Here is a 20,622-nt window from a genome sequence, read left to right on the forward strand (position 1 = left end):
ACAATGGAATGAAATTGTCTTTACTGACGAGTCACGCTTCTGTCTGCAACACCACGATGGTCGGATTCGAGTCTGGAGACACCGTGGAGAGAGGATGCTGAACAGCTGCGTGATGCACCGCCGCACTGGTCCTGCACCGGGTATTATGGTATGGGGCGGTATTGGATATCACTCTCGCACTCCTCTAGTACGCATTGCCGGTACTTTAAAAAGCCAGCGCTACATCTCCGAGGTGTTGGAGCCAGTTGTCCTTCCTTACCTTCAGGGATTGCCCACATCCATATTTCAACAGGATAATGCGGGACCACACGTGGCACGCATTGTCCAAAGGTTCTTCGTTAATCGCCATATTGAATTGCTTCCCTGGCCAGCTCGCTCTCCGGATCTTTCGCTGATAGAAAACACGTGGTCCATGGTTGCTCAACGATTGACCCAGATTACGTCCCCAGCTGCCACACCAGATCAACTTTGGCAACGCGTGGAAGCTGCTTGGTCTGCTGTACCCCAAGAACACATCCAAAGTCTCTTTGAATCAATGCCGAGGCGTGTGGCAGCGGTGATCTCCAACAATGGCGGCTACTCTGGCTACTGATTTTGGCAGGAACCACACTTCACAGAAGTCTATAAATTTAATCATTTGATGGTTGGTCAACATGTTATCTACAAAATAAATATTGTTGCGATATCTCTTGTCTTTCTTGGTGTTGCAATTTGGGTGGCCAGCAGTGTGTGTATATATATATATATATATATATATATAAAAATATAAAATTGTGCAACCAAAAAAAAAGCATAACAGTGATATTGGCAAGGAAATTTCTTGGAAATCGCGCCAAAGTGTTCTTAAGCTCGCCATGGATTTTTAATAATGGTAACCAATATTTTTTTTTCTAATTTAAAAATTTTAAACGAATATACATTGGTTCAAAACAGTATTATTTCAGGATCTTTTTCGAAATCATAAAAAAAATTGAAATATTCTATATAAATGATCATCAAAAACCTCCGATGTATGGGAACTATATTTTGCGGCGAAGGAATACACTCTCTACCTTTCTCTTCACTGCAAAGTTAACCTGAAGCAAACTATAGTCTGCATTTTGTACCAGCAATTATGGTGTTACAGGTACCATTCCTATGCCATGATTTTTCACTGCGTTGATCATTTAGCAATGCAAAAAAAGTGAGTGTTGTCATTTAGAATTATTCAGAATTTTGTTTCTGTAACGAAGAAAGTTTTTTTGTTTCTCTTATTTTCCAAGCGCATAACCTTGGAAACACCCATATCTCGAATTAAATTCGCATTCGGTGGTTTTGTAGCCACCCTTTACATTAAGTACATGCTTACACAACAGCAAAAGAAACTTGGTTCTGTCAAAGTTTTTGTAATGACTGTTAATTTTTTGATGTTGGGTATCAAGTTCAGTGTTCTATTAATTTATTTTTATTACTCAGTATTTTTTTAATTTGTTCTCTATTTTCATGGGTAAATGATTTTTATGCTCAATTGTATTTTTGCATAGAATGCACCGAATGATGTGATGGCGAGGTATGAGGAACCGCATACTGAGCCGGTCAATGGAATTGTCCAGCCTCCAATGGTTCCTCCTTCAAACAAGCCTCACCGTAACACCAACCAGCTTCAGTTCCTTTTGAAGAACGTCATGAAAGCTGTATGGAAACACCAATTTGCTTGGCCATTCTATTCACCAGTTGATGCGGTCAAGTTGAACATACCTGTAAGTTTATTTCACAAATGTTTTCTTCTGTATATTTGTAATGGGGGGGGGGGGGCGGACAATTCTGTTTCCTTGGAAACCCTGTTTCATTGTAATTGTCAGACACGAGTTTATATCACAAGAGTGATCTGATGAAGTTATTAAAAGAGAAATTAGATCAGAACTGGACTAAAACAATCTAGGTGACAAACAGATTTTACCGGGGAAAAGGTTCAAAATAAAAGCTTCTTTTCAGGGCATAGTGACCCTCTTTCATGTTGGCAGATATGCTGCTATAAATTCCAAACATTTTGTGCTGCGCTAAGCCTGCAATTTATTTACTACGCAAAGAAAATTTTAGGCTCCAATAATTTTTTGGTCGCCATGGCTTCTTGGTCCCTGGCGATTTTCCAACCCTAGCTTAGATTGATTTTTCGTTTAAGAAGTTTGAGCATAGTTGGAGGCAGACTTGTGGGGGGGGGGGGTCTACCAGTGCATGTATGTATGTCTAGCTTAAAGATTATATACTTGCAGAGCTCTTTTTTTTTTTTTGATTCACAGTGAAACTTCAATATAACGATACAAAAAAATCATTGTATAGAGATTATCATTATACTAGCTATAATACCCGGCGTTGCCCGGGTTTTCTTCAATGAGGCTTTCTGGATCATGCGATATCTCCCTCTTTCTTTGACGGACATGCAAACCGTGTCAAAGTTAACCAATATGGCGACTTCCAACGCGACTCATGAAAGAAACAAATTTAGATTTAAAGAAACATAGAAATTAATATTTTTTCTCATTTTTTAAGGGCGCTAAGTATTTCGATTCCCTTCCCTCCTATGAACTTCAAGTTATCCATCTCTGCCTATTTCAGCTTCCAAAAATACTTAATTAAAGCTGTGGAATTTCTTCTGTGTTTTACGGGCCCATAATTAATTTTAAAAAACATCCTAAACTATATGAATTTATGCAGTTGAATATTTAAAGACAGTGCAGACACATTTTCATTTTCGAGCTTGAGAAGATATAAATAAAAAGTTGAAATCAATGTTATTTTGTATGAATATCCAACTCAAAAGTAGGTCCGGGTAATTACTTCATATTTAATTTTTTGGGCTTCGTATATCTCTAAGCGAACTCGATATTTCAAAAATCGAGAATTCAATACAATTATTAAAATTATTTATGTGACACAAAACCCCATTAAATTTCCACATTTATACGTTAAAATCTGCAATTTTAACACTGATTTCTATGAGGATCACCCTTTACCTGACCCTCAAAGCGATGATGATTATGGCGTCTATTCAAAAAGCCTCATTACTGAGAGTATTGAAAATGTGGCAAACCATTATAAAGGCACAAACTATTATTCGTATTCTGGCACCGTTTAAGTGACAAACCATTGTAAAGGTATATGCACATCTGAAACGCATTGCTAGGGAACCACGGTAACCAAAGTAAACGTTTGGAAAGTGATTGTTGAGGTTCAAAAACCATTGTTGCCCGACAGTTTTTTGCGCCTTTGCCCTGCTCTGATGAAATTTTAAAGTAGCCTATCGTTCAAGTCGGGTCCCATTTGGTATATATGCAAAATTTGGCGACAATCAATCTAAAATTGTAGATTCGTATAGAAAACATACATACAGACAGAAAATCAATTTTATATATATATATATATATATATATATATATAGATAGATATCAACCAGGGTTGGGTTTTTGACGTCAAAAACTGGTTTTTGACATGACAAGTGTCAAAAACTGGTTTAAACCGTCAAAAACTGTCGAAAACCGTCAAAAACCTAAATGAATGCCTTTTGATAATGTTTTGAACATAATAGGTGTACAACATGATGAAAAACTTACTTTTTGGCATATTACAATGTTTTATTTTTAAACATTAATTTATTACAATAATTAAAACAAAATATTAATTATAATTTGCACTTTTGAATTTTTCAACATAAAGAGCCTAGAACATATAAAATATAATGTTATGGTTTATTTTTGTAAGCTACTCATTACCTGTGTTCAATTTGTTAAGTGGATTAGAGCTGCTTATTCAAAATATGTATGATAGGGCATCAGGGTTAGGTTTTTGACCCCAGAAACTAACTCGGTATTAAAACTATCAAAATCTTACTGTCAATGATGTCAAATAGTTTTTGTTAACTTGATAGATATGTTAAATAACAAAATACTTACTTTTATTTAGATTAAAGGGTTTTATATTCAGAATTATAATTACTGAGGAAAAATATATATTTTGATATTTTAAATTTTCTGATCTGCCCAAAATTTTATTCCATATAAAATTTCTGACGCAGCATCTGTTAATGCACTAACTAAACTCATTTATTTTCGCCTGAAAATTTCTTAGATCAGTGTGTATAAATTCACACAGCTTTAAAGAGTATTTTCAACCAAAGCAGAGCTGACAAGACTTGATACCCAAAGCATTTGTTTTGCACGTTTGAATACAGCTTCAATTGGAAAACCATTGCATTATAAATACTAGTAAATGTACCATATCATAGTGCAAAAGTAAGAATAAACCAAGTTTGACATATACAAGCTAGCATTGCCAAATTAAATGACATTTTAGTCCTACAATTTAGTATTTTGATCGCTAGATATATTTCAATGTTATGTGCAATAAGAGTATTGTTTTAAGTATCAGTGGTTATCTAGATAATTTAATAATAACAGAAATCAACATTACATACATGATGTAATAAACTTTTTTAAACACTTATCTGTTGTAAAAAGAGTACAGCAGATAGTTTATATCAATGCATATATATAAGCAGTTGAAGAAATTTTGGAAGGTCAAGAATCATCTTGAATCAAAGAATGTCAAATCGTTCCACAGTTTTCCATTCAATGTTCATGTTATGCTTTATTCAAATTTTATAAGAAAAAAAAAACATTGTCCAAAATAATTCTGTCGGGAGTAGAAAATTATTTTAGAATCTTATTAAATATTTATTCTTTGTATAACATAGTCACTTTCACACGTTAATTGCATGTAATGTTTAATTTTCAATGAGAATTTTTATATCGAAAAGCAATATTTGAGGTTTTTGACAGAGGGTTTTTGACGTGACAGTTTAAACTGCGGTTTAAACCGTCAAAAACTGCCATGTGTCAAAAACCTGCCAACCCTGATATCAACATCATGTGTCAAATTTGTGCTGTCATCTTTTTAAATCTGCATCGTTAGTGCTATCATAAAATGTGATTTTTGTGCAATCACTGCAAAAAATTAGTATTCATTAGTCGATTACTGCATTGCAGTTTTGTGCCGTACACAGAAAATAGCAAAAAAGATAACTTCCTAAGCACTTTCAGTGATCCTGTGGTGCAAATTTATCAGGTTTAAATTAAATTCAATACAAATTTGAGCAAATTATAAAAAAATACAGTTGGTACTGGTTATACAAAAAACCTCATCAAAAATATTGTTATAAAGGGACTTTCTGTAATGAAAGAAACCGTTGTATCGAGAGAGGAGTTTGCCATTGGACTTAGGCAATTCCAAACAAGATTCTTAAAAATGTTGTTGGGGGATTTATCGTTATATATAGAGTATTGCTGTAGCAAGGTATCGCTGTTTGTACACTGAAGAGCCAAAAAAACTGGTACACCTGCCTAATATCGTGTAGGGCCCTGCGAGCACGCAGAAGTGCCGCAACATGACGTGGCATGGGCTCGACTAATGTCTGAAGTAGTGCTGGAGGTAATTGACACCATGAAATCCTGCAGGGCTGTCCATAAATCCGTAGGAGTAAGAGGGGGTGGAGATCTCTTCTGAACAGCACGTTGCAAGGCATCCCAGATATGTTCAATAATCTTCTTCATGTCTGGGGATTTAGGTGGCCAGCGGAAGTGTTAAAGTCAGAAGAGTGTTCCTGGAGCCACTTTGTAGCAATTCTGGACGTGTGGGGTGTCGCATTGTCCAAGTCGGAATGCACAATGAACATGAATGGGTGCAGGTGATCAGACAGGATGCTTACGTACCTGTCAGAGTAGTATCTAGACGTATCAGGGGTCCCATATCATGCCAACTGCACATGCCCCATACCATCACAGAGCCTCCACCAGCTTGAACAGTCCCCTGTTGATATGTAGGGTCCATGGATTCATGAGGTTGTCTCCATACCCGTACACGTCCATCAGCTCGAAGCAATTGGAACCGAGACTCGTCAGACCAGGCAACGTGTTTCCAGTCCTCAACAGTCCAATGTCAGTGTTGTCGGGCCCAGGCGAGGCGTAAAGCTTTGTGTTGTGCAGTCATCAAGGGTACACGAGTGGGCCTTTGGTTCCGAAAGCCCATATCGATGATGTTTCATTAAATGGTTCGCACGCTGACACTTGTTGGTGGTCCAGCATTGAAATCTGCAGCAATTTGCGGAAGGGTTGCATGTCTGTCACATTTAATGATCCTCGTCAGTCGTCGTTGGTCCCGTTCTTGCATGATCTTTTTCCGGCCGCAGCGATGTCATAGATTTAATTTTTTACCGGATTCCCGATATTCACAGTATACTTGTGAAATGTTCGTACGTGAAAATCCAAATTTCATCGCTACCTTGGAGATGCTATGTCCCATCTCTCGTGCGCCGACTATAACACCACGTTCAAACTCACTTATGTAGCAGCAGTAACCAATCTAACAACTATGCCAGACACTTGTTGTGTTATATGGGCGTTGCCGACCGCAGCGCCGTACTCTGATTAGTTCCATATCTCTTTATTTGCATACGCATGCCTTTACCAGTTTTTTTGGCTGTTCAGTTTGTTTCTAAGGTTTTGCATTCTATGGCAGAGACTTGTATACTTATTTTTAAATTCACTAATTTTTATATTTTCCTGTAGTAACTGTAAAGCGTAGATTAGTAACCGTGGTTTATTGGTTATAATTAGATGAGTTAGGTGTTTCATTGATGCTGGTGATGGGAAAAGCACAATGACAGTACTTAACAAATTTAAAAGAATAGGCATCAGTGAAATTTCTTAGCAGCTAAACTTGGTTTTTGATCAACAAAAAAGTGGTTATAAGTGATTTTCAACTTTCCAAAACTTAATATCCTCTTTTCATGTTGAAAAACCTCCCCTTATCCTTAGTTTCTAATTTAATGATCACACAGAAAATTTTAGGCACCAATACTGATTTTCCAGTTGCTCTGGCACCTGGGATTTGTAAGTGGTTTTTAGTTTTTTACTTAACTTTGATTTTTTTTCCCCTTTTTTCAATAGGATTATCACAAGATAATAAAGGTACCCATGGATCTTGGAACAATCAAAAAGAGGCTTGAAAACTGCTATTATTATTCAGCTTCCGAGTGCATAGCTGATTGCAACACAATGTTCATGAATTGTTATTTGTATAATAAACCTGGTGAGGTGCGTATTTTAACTCATTGGCATTAATTCACTTTTGTGAACTTATGTTAGTTTAAGATCATCGTGTGATTACTTTCTTGTTTTTCCCCTAAGCCGCATAGAAATTTTTGTTTATTGTGTTTTTAATTGTAGTAGTCATTGTTACTGTATCCCTTGGTTGTCAACAAATTAAAAATCTAGATAAACGCTTCCAGTAAACTGGGCAAGAGCTGGTTGTTAAATTCCGCCAGGCTAATCATTAATGGTTACATAAATTTTAATCATTTCCGATCTATGCCATTTTAATCAGAGTTGTGGTGCTCTATCACAGTGTCTTTCATGCAATGGATGCATTCATGTATATGTCAAGTTTTCGTACCTAATAATTAGGTAATTTTTTATTTTCACTTGCAGAGTATCTTATGATCTGGGTTTTTTTCTTTTTGGCATTCTTGACTCGCCGAAAGTGCCATATTGTCATTGTTTACACAGTATGTTTTATGTGATAGCTCTTTTGTTTTATGGCAATTCCTGTCCCCAGACTTATTTTGTTGATGGGATCTTTCACCCCAGCTTCGTAGCAGTCTGGAACATTTTATTTTCATTTTTTCAATGTGACTAAAAGCTTCTTGGTATGTGTCTTCATGTTCTGAAGACACATACCAAGAAGCTTTTGAAATGTCATAATACCATTGGTCAGAAATATGGGAAATTTTTACAGAAAACCTGTGGAGCTTTTATTGGCATAAAGAAATTGAGAACTTTGACTAATTTGTGTTATTTTGCATGAATTGTGATATAACAATACCATCTATAATGATAATCCAGTATATCTGGGGTTTTCAAATTGTGCTGTGCCAACCTTTGGCAGGGGCGCTGCGGGTGTTCTAAAAGTTTGAGAACCCCTGCATTATAACAATGGTACTCTGGTCCCAATTCACTTTGCATAATGTTGATGATTCCATCTGTAATGATAACTCCTTTAACTTTCGTTCTACCCAGTAAACTGGGCAAGAGCTGGTTATTGCATTTGGCCAGACTCTAATCATTTCTGGGTTATATTAAATTTCACTTTTAATCACAGCCTCTTTCATGCAATGAATACAACTTTTTATTTCTCGTAGAAATCACTACTGCATTGATTTTTACTACTTTGATCACTATTGACATATCGTTTTTTAAATTATTAAAAATTTAACTTTAATGTTAACTTTTTTAAATCATTCCATGCTTTTATACAAGTATGAATTCTCATATGCATGAATTTTTATTTCATAACTAAATATGATTAAAGTTTCATCAAGTTTTTTTTATCTGGTACCGCAAGAATTTTGTCTTGTTTATGCTGGATGCATATAACTTATTTCCTTTTTATCTTCAGTTCAAACATATTTATTTGCCTCTAGATGACGATTAAATCTTTTTCTCCAAGTCTCATTTTAATTTTTCTTTAACTCCTTAATTGAGACATATATGTCCTTACAGCCTGTGAGTGAAAAAGGGTGGCACTGGAGAGCTTTCGTCGGCAGTTCAATGGTTGTTGAATAAATTTTGATACCCATTTTTATAAGTAAGGCCGGGATTGCACTATAAAAGTTTGATAAAATTCAACCAATAAGCATATCAGTTAAATTCGAGCAAATGCAACTGGTGATCTTATTGGTTGAATTTTTTGAGTTTTATTGAAAGTGCTTTTGCAAAACTTTTTTAGTATTATCTACTGGCCTTAAAGTACAGGAAAAGAATTGAAATATTACTGTTGTGAATTAAGCCACAATTAGTATTCATTTCATTTTACTTATCGGCTACACGATTCATTGAAGAATTAATGTTTGGTACACATGCAATAGATCAGAGGTGAATTAATGACTTTGCTACTCTCCTTGTGTTTTAATTAAATTTTCTTAAGCATCCACTCATTGGATTTCCCTTCCACCTGAACTTCTTACTTTTAGCAATAGTTGAATTAGCTCCTCCCTTTTCTCTAAGTATGTCTTTGTAATGGATTGAAGGTATCTTAATTATCTTGGTTAAATAAATTACTTCAGGGATGAATAATTAGGTAATTTCTTTTATGATTAATGGGTAAAGTATGATCTTTTGGTATTTTTAATTAGCCTGATAAGGGGCCATTCAAGTATTACGTAAGCAGATTTTCAGCCATTTTTCACCCCCCACCTCCCATTGTCAGCAAAATTTTCTCAGTAGCTTAGATTATTTCATATCTTCAAAAAGGGGTGGGTGATGATGTAAGCAACCTCCAAACCCCCTTCACCCCTTGTCAACAAATCCAACCCCCCCCCCCCCCCCAATGCTGATGTGATACTTGAATGACCCTAAGCTTGGTTTTACTTCCTACCCAGTACACTGGGCAAGAGCTGGCAGTTAAATTTGGCTAGACTCTAATCATTACTGGGTTACATGAATTTCCATTTTAATCGGAGGTATGGTGCTCTATCATAGCCTCTTTCATGCAGTGGATACATTCATTTACGTAATAGCATTTCAGTTTTCATGATAAGGAGCTGGGTAATTTTATTTTTGCTTTATGGAAAAAATACTTCATTCTTAATTTTCCTGATAAGCTTGGTTTTACTTCCTACCCAGTACACTGGGCAAGAGCTGGCAGTTAAATTTGGCTAGACTCTAATCATTACTGGGTTACATGAATTTCCATTTTAATCGGAGGTATGGTGCTCTATCATAGCCTCTTTCATGCAATGGATACATTCATTTACGTAATAGCATTTCAGTTTTCATGACAAAGAGTTGGGTAATTTTATTTATGCTTTATAAAAAGAATACTTCATTCTTATAGCATACTTAATTAGCCTAAGCTTGGTTTTACTTCCTACCCAGTACACTGGGCAAGAGCTGGCAGTTAAATTTGGCTAGACTCTAATCATTACTGGGTTACATGAATTTCTATTTTAATCGGAGGTATGGTGCTCTATCATAGCCTCTTTCATGCAATGGATACATTCATTTACGTAATAGCATTTCAGTTTTCATGACAAAGAGTTGGGTAATTTTATTTATGCTTTATAAAAAGAATACTTCATTCTTATAGCATACTTAATTAGCCTAAGCTTGGTTTTACTTCCTACCCAGTACACTGGGCAAGAGCTGGCAGTTAAATTTGGCTAGACTAATCATTACTGGGTTACATGAATTTCTATTTTAATCGGAGGTATGGTGCTCTATCATAGCCTCTTTCATGCAATGGATACATTCATTTACGTAATAGCATTTCAGTTTTCATGATAAGGAGCTGGGTAATTTTATTTTTGCTTTATGAAAAAAATACTTCATTCTTAATTTTCCTGATAAGCTTGGTTTTACTTCCTACCCAGTACACTGGGCAAGAGCTGGCAGTTAAATTTGGCTAGACTCTAATCATTACTGGGTTACATGAATTTCTATTTTAATCGGAGGTATGGTGCTCTATCATAGCCTCTTTCATGCAATGGATACATTCATTTACGTAATAGCATTTCAGTTTTCATGATAAGGAGCTGGGTAATTTTATTTTTGCTTTGTGAAAAAAATACTTCATTCTTAATTTTCCTGATAAGCTTGGTTTTACTTCCTACCCAGTACACTGGGCAAGAGCTGGCAGTTAAATTTGGCTAGACTCTAATCATTACTGGGTTACATGAATTTCTATTTTAATCGGAGGTATGGTGCTCTATCATAGCCTCTTTCATGCAATGGATACATTCATTTACGTAATAGCATTTCAGTTTTCATGATAAGGAGCTGGGTAATTTTATTTTTGCTTTATGAAAAAAATACTTCATTCTTAATTTTCCTGATAAGCTTGGTTTTACTTCCTACCCAGTACACTGGGCAAGAGCTGGCAGTTAAATTTGGCTAGACTCTAATCATTACTGGGTTACATGAATTTCTATTTTAATCGGAGGTATGGTGCTCTATCATAGCCTCTTTCATGCAATGGATACATTCATTTACGTAATAGCATTTCAGTTTTCATGATAAGGAGCTGGGTAATTTTATTTTTGCTTTATGAAAAAAATACTTCATTCTTAATTTTTCTGATAAGCTTGGTTTTACTTCCTACCCAGTACACTGGGCAAGAGCTGGCAGTTAAATTTGGCTAGACTCTAATCATTACTGGGTTACATGAATTTCTATTTTAATCGGAGGTATGGTGCTCTATCATAGCCTCTTTCATGCAATGGATACATTCATTTACGTAATAGCATTTCAGTTTTCATGACAAAGAGTTGGGTAATTTTATTTATGCTTTATAAAAAGAATACTTCATTCTTATAGCATACTTAATTAGCCTAAGCTTGGTTTTACTTCCTACCCAGTACACTGGGCAAGAGCTGGCAGTTAAATTTGGCTAGACTCTAATCATTACTGGGTTACATGAATTTCCATTTTAATCAGAGGTATGGTGCTCTATCATAGCCTCTTTCATGCAATGGATACATTCATTTACGTAATAGCATTTCAGTTTTCATGACAAGGAGCTGGGTAATTTTATTTTTGCTTTATGAAAAAAATACTTCATTCTTAATTTTCCTGATAAGCTTGGTTTTACTTCCTACCCAGTACACTGGGCAAGAGCTGGCAGTTAAATTTGGCTAGACTAATCATTACTGGGTAACACAAAGTGCCATTTTAATCGAAGGCATATTTTCTTGACAATCTCTTTCATGCAGTGGATACATTCTTGTATGTGATTTTGTTTTCAATTTTTTTGTTAAATACTTAGTTTTTTTTCACTCGTAATATGGTATGCGAGAAATTCATAGATTTCTTAGTTTTTTCTTTTGAAGCTTTTGGTGAAGCTGTCGTGAAAAGTTTTAATTTCAAAATCCTCATCAGTTATTTTATACACAATTCTTTTTCCGTTAAGCTGCTCTCGTTTAAGCGTTATAGTTTTTATATTTTTTATCAAATTTCATACCATGGGGATATAGCCTTAATAATAATGTGATGACCACGTATTCCCAAGATATCTTTATGATCTGTCCAGAGAATTTGTTAGCGTGTTAGTAAACATTCATTCCCGAACTGAGAATCGAACCTAAACCTGCAGTCAGAAGCTAGCTCCCTAACCACTGGACTGCCAGGCAGCTAATGAAGGATTTTAAGAAATTAATGGAAAACGCTATTATAGGAATAGAAGAGTTGCTGTGTTGTGGGGAGGGGGGGTGTACTCTTAAGTATTGCTTTTAATTTTTTTTAATCATCGTTTAATTTTAATCATGTAATTTTTTTTGTTCATCGTTTGGAAGGCATGTCGTTTTATGCCTCTTAAAGCAATAAGTACTGTTGTATTTATTTTTCATGTCTTGAGAATCTTTGACCTTGAAAAATGAAAAGTTACATCAATTTCCTGCTGGAGTTTTACTTGTTTTTAAAGGGTTTTTCAATTTCTTGTATTATAAACTTTGTATTACATAACTTCTTTTTTCCTTACAGGATGTTGTTCTTATGGCTCAGACACTGGAGAAGCTGTTTTTAACAAAAATTGCAGAAATGCCTAAAGAAGTAAGGACATTTATTGAAATTTATCGTTACTTTGAGCTTCTCTTTTATGTGACTTAAGGTTTTTTTAATCACTCGCTTTCTTATATTTTCATCTGTATACCTTATAGCAGAGACATGTAAAATGTTAAAAATAGTTGTGGTAAGGCTTTCCTTAGCAATTGGAACATAGTTTCCCCCAGAATTTTTGTTCCACCCTCCCCTTCAGTTTTTTCTCTTCTGTTGCCCCCCATCTCAAGCAAACCCATAGCTTCTACTGTCCCCCCCCCCCCTCCCTGAACTATTCAACAATCGTCCACTTTTAGAAACAGTTTCTCGATGTTTCACCTAATACTGACCCCCCCCCCCCCCCACGCTGTTGAACACAGGTTTTCGCTTAGTAGAAGTTCAATTGATGTAATATATAAGATTATGTACCGACCTCATGTGTGATTGAAATAAAAATAAATTAATCGAAGATAAAGTAAATAATTTAAACAGATGAAATAATCTATAATTACTAAATACTTTATTTAGATTTTGATAGCATCTGCATAAAATTTCGATCTATGCTGTTTTTATTCTGAAATACTGACATTTACGTTCTTTTTTTTACTTCCTCAAAATTTTTCAATTACGGTGTCAATATTTGTCATGTAAGGTTTGGTGTGTACATTATCATCTATGTTTATGTGATCCTCAGTATCGCTGCCGTAACCAGTATTTTGCTGCCCATACCACTGTAAAATTCAATGTTTTTATAACCTTTGTGATCACCTGAAATTTCCCACCTCCCTGAATTTTGTCGCCAGGGCAGTTGCCTTTTGCTTCTCTAATTCCGGCCATGCTCAGCCTTGCGATGACAATGTATAAAGCTTGCATACAATTTTGTAAGTCTTGCATATCATTTCGAAACTCGACCCTTATACTGATTTCTCCTGTGGAAAAGCCTGCTTTTCCAAAAAATGTTGTTCCAATTTAAGAAAGCAACCGCTTTATTACAAATGACTTTATCAAAAGCACAGTATCAAGTAGATTGCAAGCAGTCACATTTGCAAACATAGATTTTTTAAATTTTGGTGTATCATTTTATAATATTTTGTAGTACCACTTTATAATATTTTGTATGATCCTTTGGTCTATTGGTCATCAAACACTGTTTTGTGTGAAATTTTCTGTTAAAGGGTAATATTCTCCTTTCCGTTTCCTCGTTAGACAGTGGCGCTTCACAATATGCACCTGCTGATTTCTTTGGGGCTTGCTTCGCTGTCGCTTGTTCAGAATTATGAGACGGTATTTTAGAATTAGATTTAATTTCAAGTATAAAACACGTGAGCTACATACATGTGCGACTTGTTACCACAATGTTTTGAACGTAACTGTTGCAATCTTACAAAACAGTAATAATGAGAATAAACGATAAAAAGGAAGAAAACAAAAATAAAACGATCCCCGATCGTCCAGACAGGTTTCCCTTTAATCCAGGGTTTTTCATGTGTATCTTGACATTGAAATCATGGGACCATGATTTTTTTCCACTTAAGACAGGTTCTATTGTATATCAATATTCTCTTGAAAATCCATGTTGATACTTCTTAATTCCCAGAACTATTTTCCACACGGCAAATTTTGCACACAGTTCACTCGCATTCCATGGGTGGAACCATTTTGACTACATGGGGAGAAATGGGATACATCTGTAGCAGCCATGTACATATTTGGAGAAAATGCAAACAAACTCTCCAAGTGAACTTGGAAGTGATGTGTCAGTATGTCTATGGTCTGATGGCAGCAGTTCATTTGGATGCCGTTGTCTTAATGTTCTAATGATTTGTATATACTATTAAAATTCTTTTGGATAAATCAACTCAACTTCGCAAAACATTTAAAGTTTGAGTACATGCTTGTATATGTGTGTTTTGATGAGTGGCCGCAGTCCATAAACTTTGATCCTTCCACTTAAGTATATATATTTTTAAACTGTGTATTTGATTTCATTACTGGGTTGATTTTCTTTTTTTAATATTTAAATTTGTTTCATGAAATTGTTTTTAGGAGGTCGAAATACCAATGCCTTCTCCAAAGAGCACTTTTGCCAAAGGTAAAGGTAAAAAAGGCAAAGCTGGTCGAGGTGAGAAATCTATATTTTTTCGGATTAAAAATAATTTAGCCAATAATTAATATCTTCTTAAAATGATATTGAATTTTCATTATTTTCAATCCAATCTTTTAGATCCATTATTAACCCGCAGGTGTCAAAAAAAACTGGGGTGTGAATTTTGAGCTTTGCTTTTTTTAGGTCATGTTCGCCTTAAAAATTAGAACTGATAGTAAGAGAACTTTTCAGTGTTCCTATGTCTATCAGACTAGGAAAGAGACAGTTTTTAAAAGTGACAGAGATCTAATTGTAAGGTTGGGTACGTATTTCTGGACTGATACCGTAAGGGGAAACAACCAGTAAAACCAACGGCAATTGCTTAAAAAATACCTTAAATTCAAGTTTTAACCAATGTGTCTAGTTACAGGTTGTATTTATTATTGTATCATTCCAGTGTGCACCCTGTCTAAATGGGTTATATTCCTCCATTTTAATCAGACATGGTTAATTAATTTCTGAAAAGGGTTTTTTTTTTCCTTTTTATTTGCAAGCATAATGAATCTGACTATTTGCATAGTTTAAGGGTGAATTGTTGTATACCTCCTTTATTTTTTTTATTTCAATATGTATGATACCATTTTATATTGTTACTCACTGTACAAATAACATTCCATTATAGGTGGTCATACTACTCAGTCATCTCCCGCTGCTGTCAACTCTGTTTCGACCGTCCAGTCATCAGAACATTCTTCTCCCATAGCTCATGAAGCTAGCACAACCCCCATTCCAGAGTGCACAAACACCACAACAGCGACAACTACTACATCGTCATCAGCTCTCTCTGCAAACACAGTCAGTTCGTCCGGTGTCAGTCAAAATCTCAGATCTAACAGCTACATTGCTGCTTCTGCAAACTTGTCTAACATGACAAAAGACATTAAAGTAGACCCACCTACGTTAAATTCTTATGATCTTCATTCACCAACACATCTCCCTAATCAAACGGTTCAACCTCCAGTTGCTGTTCAAAAAGCACCAGCAAAGGTAAAACTTTGTCAATAATGTTGCTTTCTCAAAACATTACAGTAACTTTGCTTTACTTTGATCTATAATCAAAATGTCTAATAAACTGGTGGAGTAGTAACTTAACAAGTTAAATTGGCTAATTTATTCTTAAAATATGCAGGGCACGGCGCGGGTCACTTTTTTTAGAAACTAGTCACTTTTATTACGTATTTTCAGGCCCAGGTCACTTTTTCTAGCAAAAAAAAAAAAAACCTCGGTCTTGCGCGCTTTTCTGCTGTCAGTGTGTTTCTTTTCTTCAAGGAAGAACTTTACCTGTTCAAGGTTGCTAATTTTCTCCCTCCCTTCATTGAACTATGATCGTTAGCTCCCTTCCCGTAGAACCCCTATACATGAAGGAGTCTTATCTTCCCGGGAGCATACCGTGTGACGTCAGCATAACTTGATTTCAAGGCACTTGGAAAGAAAGCTCCTTGGTTAAAGAGTCATTTTATGGAAAAGCCTGTCAGAAAAAAATAGTGTAAAAGGTGTACTTATAACAAATAATTTTTTCCACCCTCTACTACCATTCTTATTTCCCCACGCATGCTCACTTGTTCTTTCATTTTCATCTTATTTTAAAATTGATCCTTTATTTTATTTGTTTTAAAAAGTTTTAGTCCTAAGGGCCGAATTCCTTTCTTGGAGCATCGAGCAAGTTACATTTGTTGTTTGTTCTATCATTACTTTTGTTAATTTTTTTAAATATTTGAAATGAATATTTAGCCTGTGCAGAAACTAACTTATGCGCAGCGGGAGAATACCAAAGCACGCGTATTAAAGATGTGTACTATTAATACGTATTAAGCGTATTATTAATACGCTTTGGAGAACACTCTTGTAGTTGGCCAAGGTTAAAGAAGCTCGCAGGTGTTTTGAATTTACTTACAATAAAAAATTGTTGACTTAATATCGGTGTTGTGTAAAAAAAAAAAAATTCCCTTTTTAGACCTCGGAAACGTTTTTGTCTTGAGTCTGTTATGACCGCAATAGGAGAGGGCGGGGTCTGGTTCCACGGGTGTTGAACGAGGAAGGGTGCAGAGTTTACTCTTTTTCCGTTAAAAAAAAATGGATACTGGCCCCGAGCGATAGTAAATTTTTGTTCGGACTTGCGGCCCGGGTTGCTATATACCGTGATCAGATCCAAAACTGGTGGGTGGGGGAGGGGCCTATGCCTGACTCGAACGACATTTTTGATGGAATGGTATATTGAAGAAAAGACAATTAATTTCTTTGCAAAATTATCGAATTTCACAGTCAAGGGGCAGTAAAATTATGTTTCTCCTCCAGAAAAAAATATCGTATGACGGCCAAAGTAAATCGGGTGCCCCGGGGGGGGGGGAATTCACTATTTTTGTTCATTGAAAATTACGGGAGGAGTTGGAGCTAGCGTGGTGACAGCAACATCCATAAACTCTGTATCAACCGCATTTATAAACCCTGTATGTCGTTGATTCGATTTTTGTGTTCATTTTATCTTAATTTTTCGTATTTCCTGATATATTTCTATCGATTATCGCATATTAGATTGATTCATATTATAAATTATATATTTTTTTGTAATTATATGTGCCCTTTGTCAGCCATCTTGAATTTTGGCGCTGCAAAATGCGATTGAGTGGCACGGAAAAAAGTCGCCACATTGGTGCTTACAAGGTTCATGGGAAATTTACCGGGGAAGGCTGTGGAGTCTTTTTCTGTTGAAAATTACAGGTGGAGGGGCCAAAATTATACTGTTTCTGGGTAAAGGAGTAAATGTTTTTTTTGCTGGGGTGTATGTTGTGTGTAAAAAAAAAGAAATATATATTTAAAAATTTTTCTCTCAAAAACCAAACAATTTCAAAACTGGTTTATTTTCTCCTTCACCCAACAGCAATATTATTTTGGTGCCCCACCCTTCCCAGTCCAGCCATAGGTGGAGATAGACTTGGAGGTCTTAGGGGTGCAGCAGATGACAATTGATATACATCATGTATACATCAGTAGGCTCTGCCATTGACGCTGGGGGGGGAGGGTGGATTGTCCTCTCTCAATGTTATTAAATTAATTTAGTTAATTTAATAACTTAAATAATTTAGTTAATTTAATAACTTAAATAATTTAGTTAATTTAATAATTAAAATACTTTATTCAATTTAATAACTTATTTAATTCAGTAATTTAAGTAATATTTTAATTTAATAATTTAAAATAATATTGTAAAAATGTAATTTTATAGTTTTTTTTTTTTAAATCAGTATAGTAAATTTCTTAAAATTTGTTGGAACGTATTATACAAACCTAAGTATGTAAATAAAATTTGTACTAGTTAACGTTTGAGTACATTTTGTATACCGTTGTTACGAACTTTCGACGATAGACGGCGCGATTTGTTCGATGGCGTTCAGAAATATCGATGATACCGGTTTCGGTTAAGCGCACAAAGGCACGATTGGTGGAGAACTGGCAGGGTATGTAGAGAAAAGTCTAGAAAGTCCCGCCCCTCCATACGGTAGCGTCACCGACTAGGAAACTGTGAAACAGAATTTTGTGGAATGTTCTTTTTCTCGAAGTTTCTATCCGGGTTATAAATACCGTGGCGCTCACATGATGGCAGACTGAGAGAGGCTAGACAGGCTCAGAGAGGCACAAGGATATTCAGTCAGTCGTGTTTAAACTTTGCAAGAAAGTTGTTAGCTCTCTGGTTAGCTTGTAAATACATGAAAATTGCTGTTTTGTAGATAAATCTGTTTGTCTGTCGAACCGCTTCTTGTTTTGCAATTTCGAAGTCTTGTGGAAAATTATCTGGAACAATTTGGTATCAGAAGTGGGATAATTCAAGACTTGAATGAAAACCAGAAGAATGGACATGAATGAAATGCGAAATTGGCTGAATCAACTGATGTCTCTGATGGGCCAGCTGAAAACGGGCATGGAAGAGAATATTCAGTCAACGAGCAGAGCCCTGAGAAAAGGCGTCAACACGTCCATCGCTGCCGTGAAAGACGATGTCACCAATTCCATTGCTGCTGTCAATCTCTCCATCACTGACGTAAAAGATGTCGCTGCCGTGAAGGATGGCATTGCCACCGCCATCGCTGGGGTGAAGGATGACATAAACACTGTTGTAGCTACAGTGAAAGAACTCTCCCAAGAAATGAATGCAGTCGACGAGAAACTCTCAAAGGGAATACGGGAGCTCGAGAAGAAAATCCAGGAGCCAACGTCTTCCGCAGATGCTCACTTGGTCTTACCAGCCATGGCTGACGTCACCTGGCCGAACATCAAGCCCTTGACATATGATGGAAGGACATCGTGGTCGATCTTCAGGACTCAGTTCGAGATGATCGCCTCAGCGAACGGATGGGACTGTGTACTTAAAGCCATCCACTGCTGCTCTCCTAGGTGAAGCTGCCGAGGTGCTTCAGACGCTCGCCGCCGAGGACCGATCCAGCTATGAAGTTCTGGCGAGCGCATTCGAGCTAAGGTTTGGAGAAAATTACCTCAAGGACGTCCACCGACTTCAGCTCAAGACAAGACAACAGAAGACTGGCGAAACGTTGCAAGAATTGGCCATGGACATTGAGAGACTCTCGCAACTGGCATATCCCGATTGCCTGCCGGACATCAGGGACGGACTGGCCCTGCAGTGCTTCGTTGACTCCATCAAGGACCCTGACATCCAGCAGGCGTTACGTTTGGGGGAATACAAGGACGTCATTCATGGGTTGTGGAAAGCAACATGGGGGAAAGGCATTGCTACTGTTACTTAAAAAGGATGTAATGTTACTCTCTCACACATAGTTGTTGATAAATTTGAAAAGTTATTCAAAACTTTTTTGGTTAACAGAATGTGTTAGAGTTTGATTTATTTCAAACTATTATGTAAAATTTGTATTTCAATGGAACTCATCGAAATTACTAAGTTTAGTAAAAACTAAATTCAATTTCAATTCATTCAATTTGGTAATAATCAAAATTCAATGTCCATTTGGTCTCTGTCTAAAATTATTTTGGTCACTATTTTCATTAGTTTTGAGGCCTTGATCCATGCTGAACCCTGAATATGGAATATAGTGCCCATGCATGTTTTTCAAATCAATCCATCCATATATATTGTAGTTTTACTAATTTGAATATTTTTCCCCCTTCTGTTTGAATAAAATTTCAGCCGAAACGAGGTGTGAAGCGGAAAGCAGATACAACAACCCCGACTGCAATCTTTCCTCCAGAACCGGAGAGAGATGTTAAGCCGGCAAAAATATCTACACGTAGAGAGAGTGGTCGACCAATCAAAAAGCCTTCCAAAGATCTGCCAGAATTGCCTGTATGCTTCTCTTTTTATTTTATTTTTTGTATTAGTGATGGAGAATTATTTATTAATATTCACTTTCAAATGATCTTACGATTTTCATGAGAACAATTTGAAGTCTGAAACAGTTTTTGACCTCTTGAAAATTTTGTCTAAATAGTTAAGGTATTGGATATTAATTTCTGAATTAACTGTTATTTAACTTAATTTATAATAAATTATACAGACCCCGCCAATTTCCCAGATTTAGGCAGGAGACCTAACCTGTTTTTTAAACATCTACTCCTGCTCTCCAAAATTGATGTTTAATTTCTCTTGATTTTTTTGTAACACTTTGTCAGTGACTGGTCAGCATAGTTTATTGCGCCTGTAGAGCAGAGCTTCACAAATCTCAGGGCGCCATGGGAATTAAAAATTGGCATTGACGTCAAATTTGATAGCTACACATACAAAATATTAGTCTGATAACACAAAATTTTTGGAGATTATTTCAGTGTATTGACCCACTCTGAAAGGAAGGGATCAGCAATTCCCAGAAAAGGGAGAAGAAAAACATTTAACCA

At 36.0% G+C, this 20,622-nt stretch overlaps 1 protein-coding gene across 3 annotated transcripts in view; it reads left to right on the forward strand.

Moving 5' to 3' along the window:
* Nucleotides 1-20,622, forward strand: part of fs(1)h (female sterile (1) homeotic) — a 44,387-nt gene that overhangs the window by 13,500 nt on the left and 10,265 nt on the right. For all 3 annotated transcript variants that reach the window (XM_089234202.1, XM_089234200.1, XM_089234203.1), the window contains 6 exons: nt 1,524-1,739; nt 6,981-7,127; nt 12,564-12,632; nt 14,664-14,739; nt 15,386-15,750; nt 19,919-20,074. In XM_089234202.1, coding sequence (XP_089090328.1) covers nt 1,524-1,739; nt 6,981-7,127; nt 12,564-12,632; nt 14,664-14,739; nt 15,386-15,750; nt 19,919-20,074 — 1,029 coding nt within the window. The remainder of the gene's footprint in view (nt 1-1,523; nt 1,740-6,980; nt 7,128-12,563; nt 12,633-14,663; nt 14,740-15,385; nt 15,751-19,918; nt 20,075-20,622) is intronic.

Source organism: Pholcus phalangioides, unplaced genomic scaffold (genome assembly GCF_987345545.1).
Source record: "Pholcus phalangioides strain wild (caught in Gottingen) unplaced genomic scaffold, Ppha-v1.0 ptg000008l_1, whole genome shotgun sequence".
Taxonomy (NCBI): domain Eukaryota; kingdom Metazoa; phylum Arthropoda; class Arachnida; order Araneae; family Pholcidae; genus Pholcus; species Pholcus phalangioides.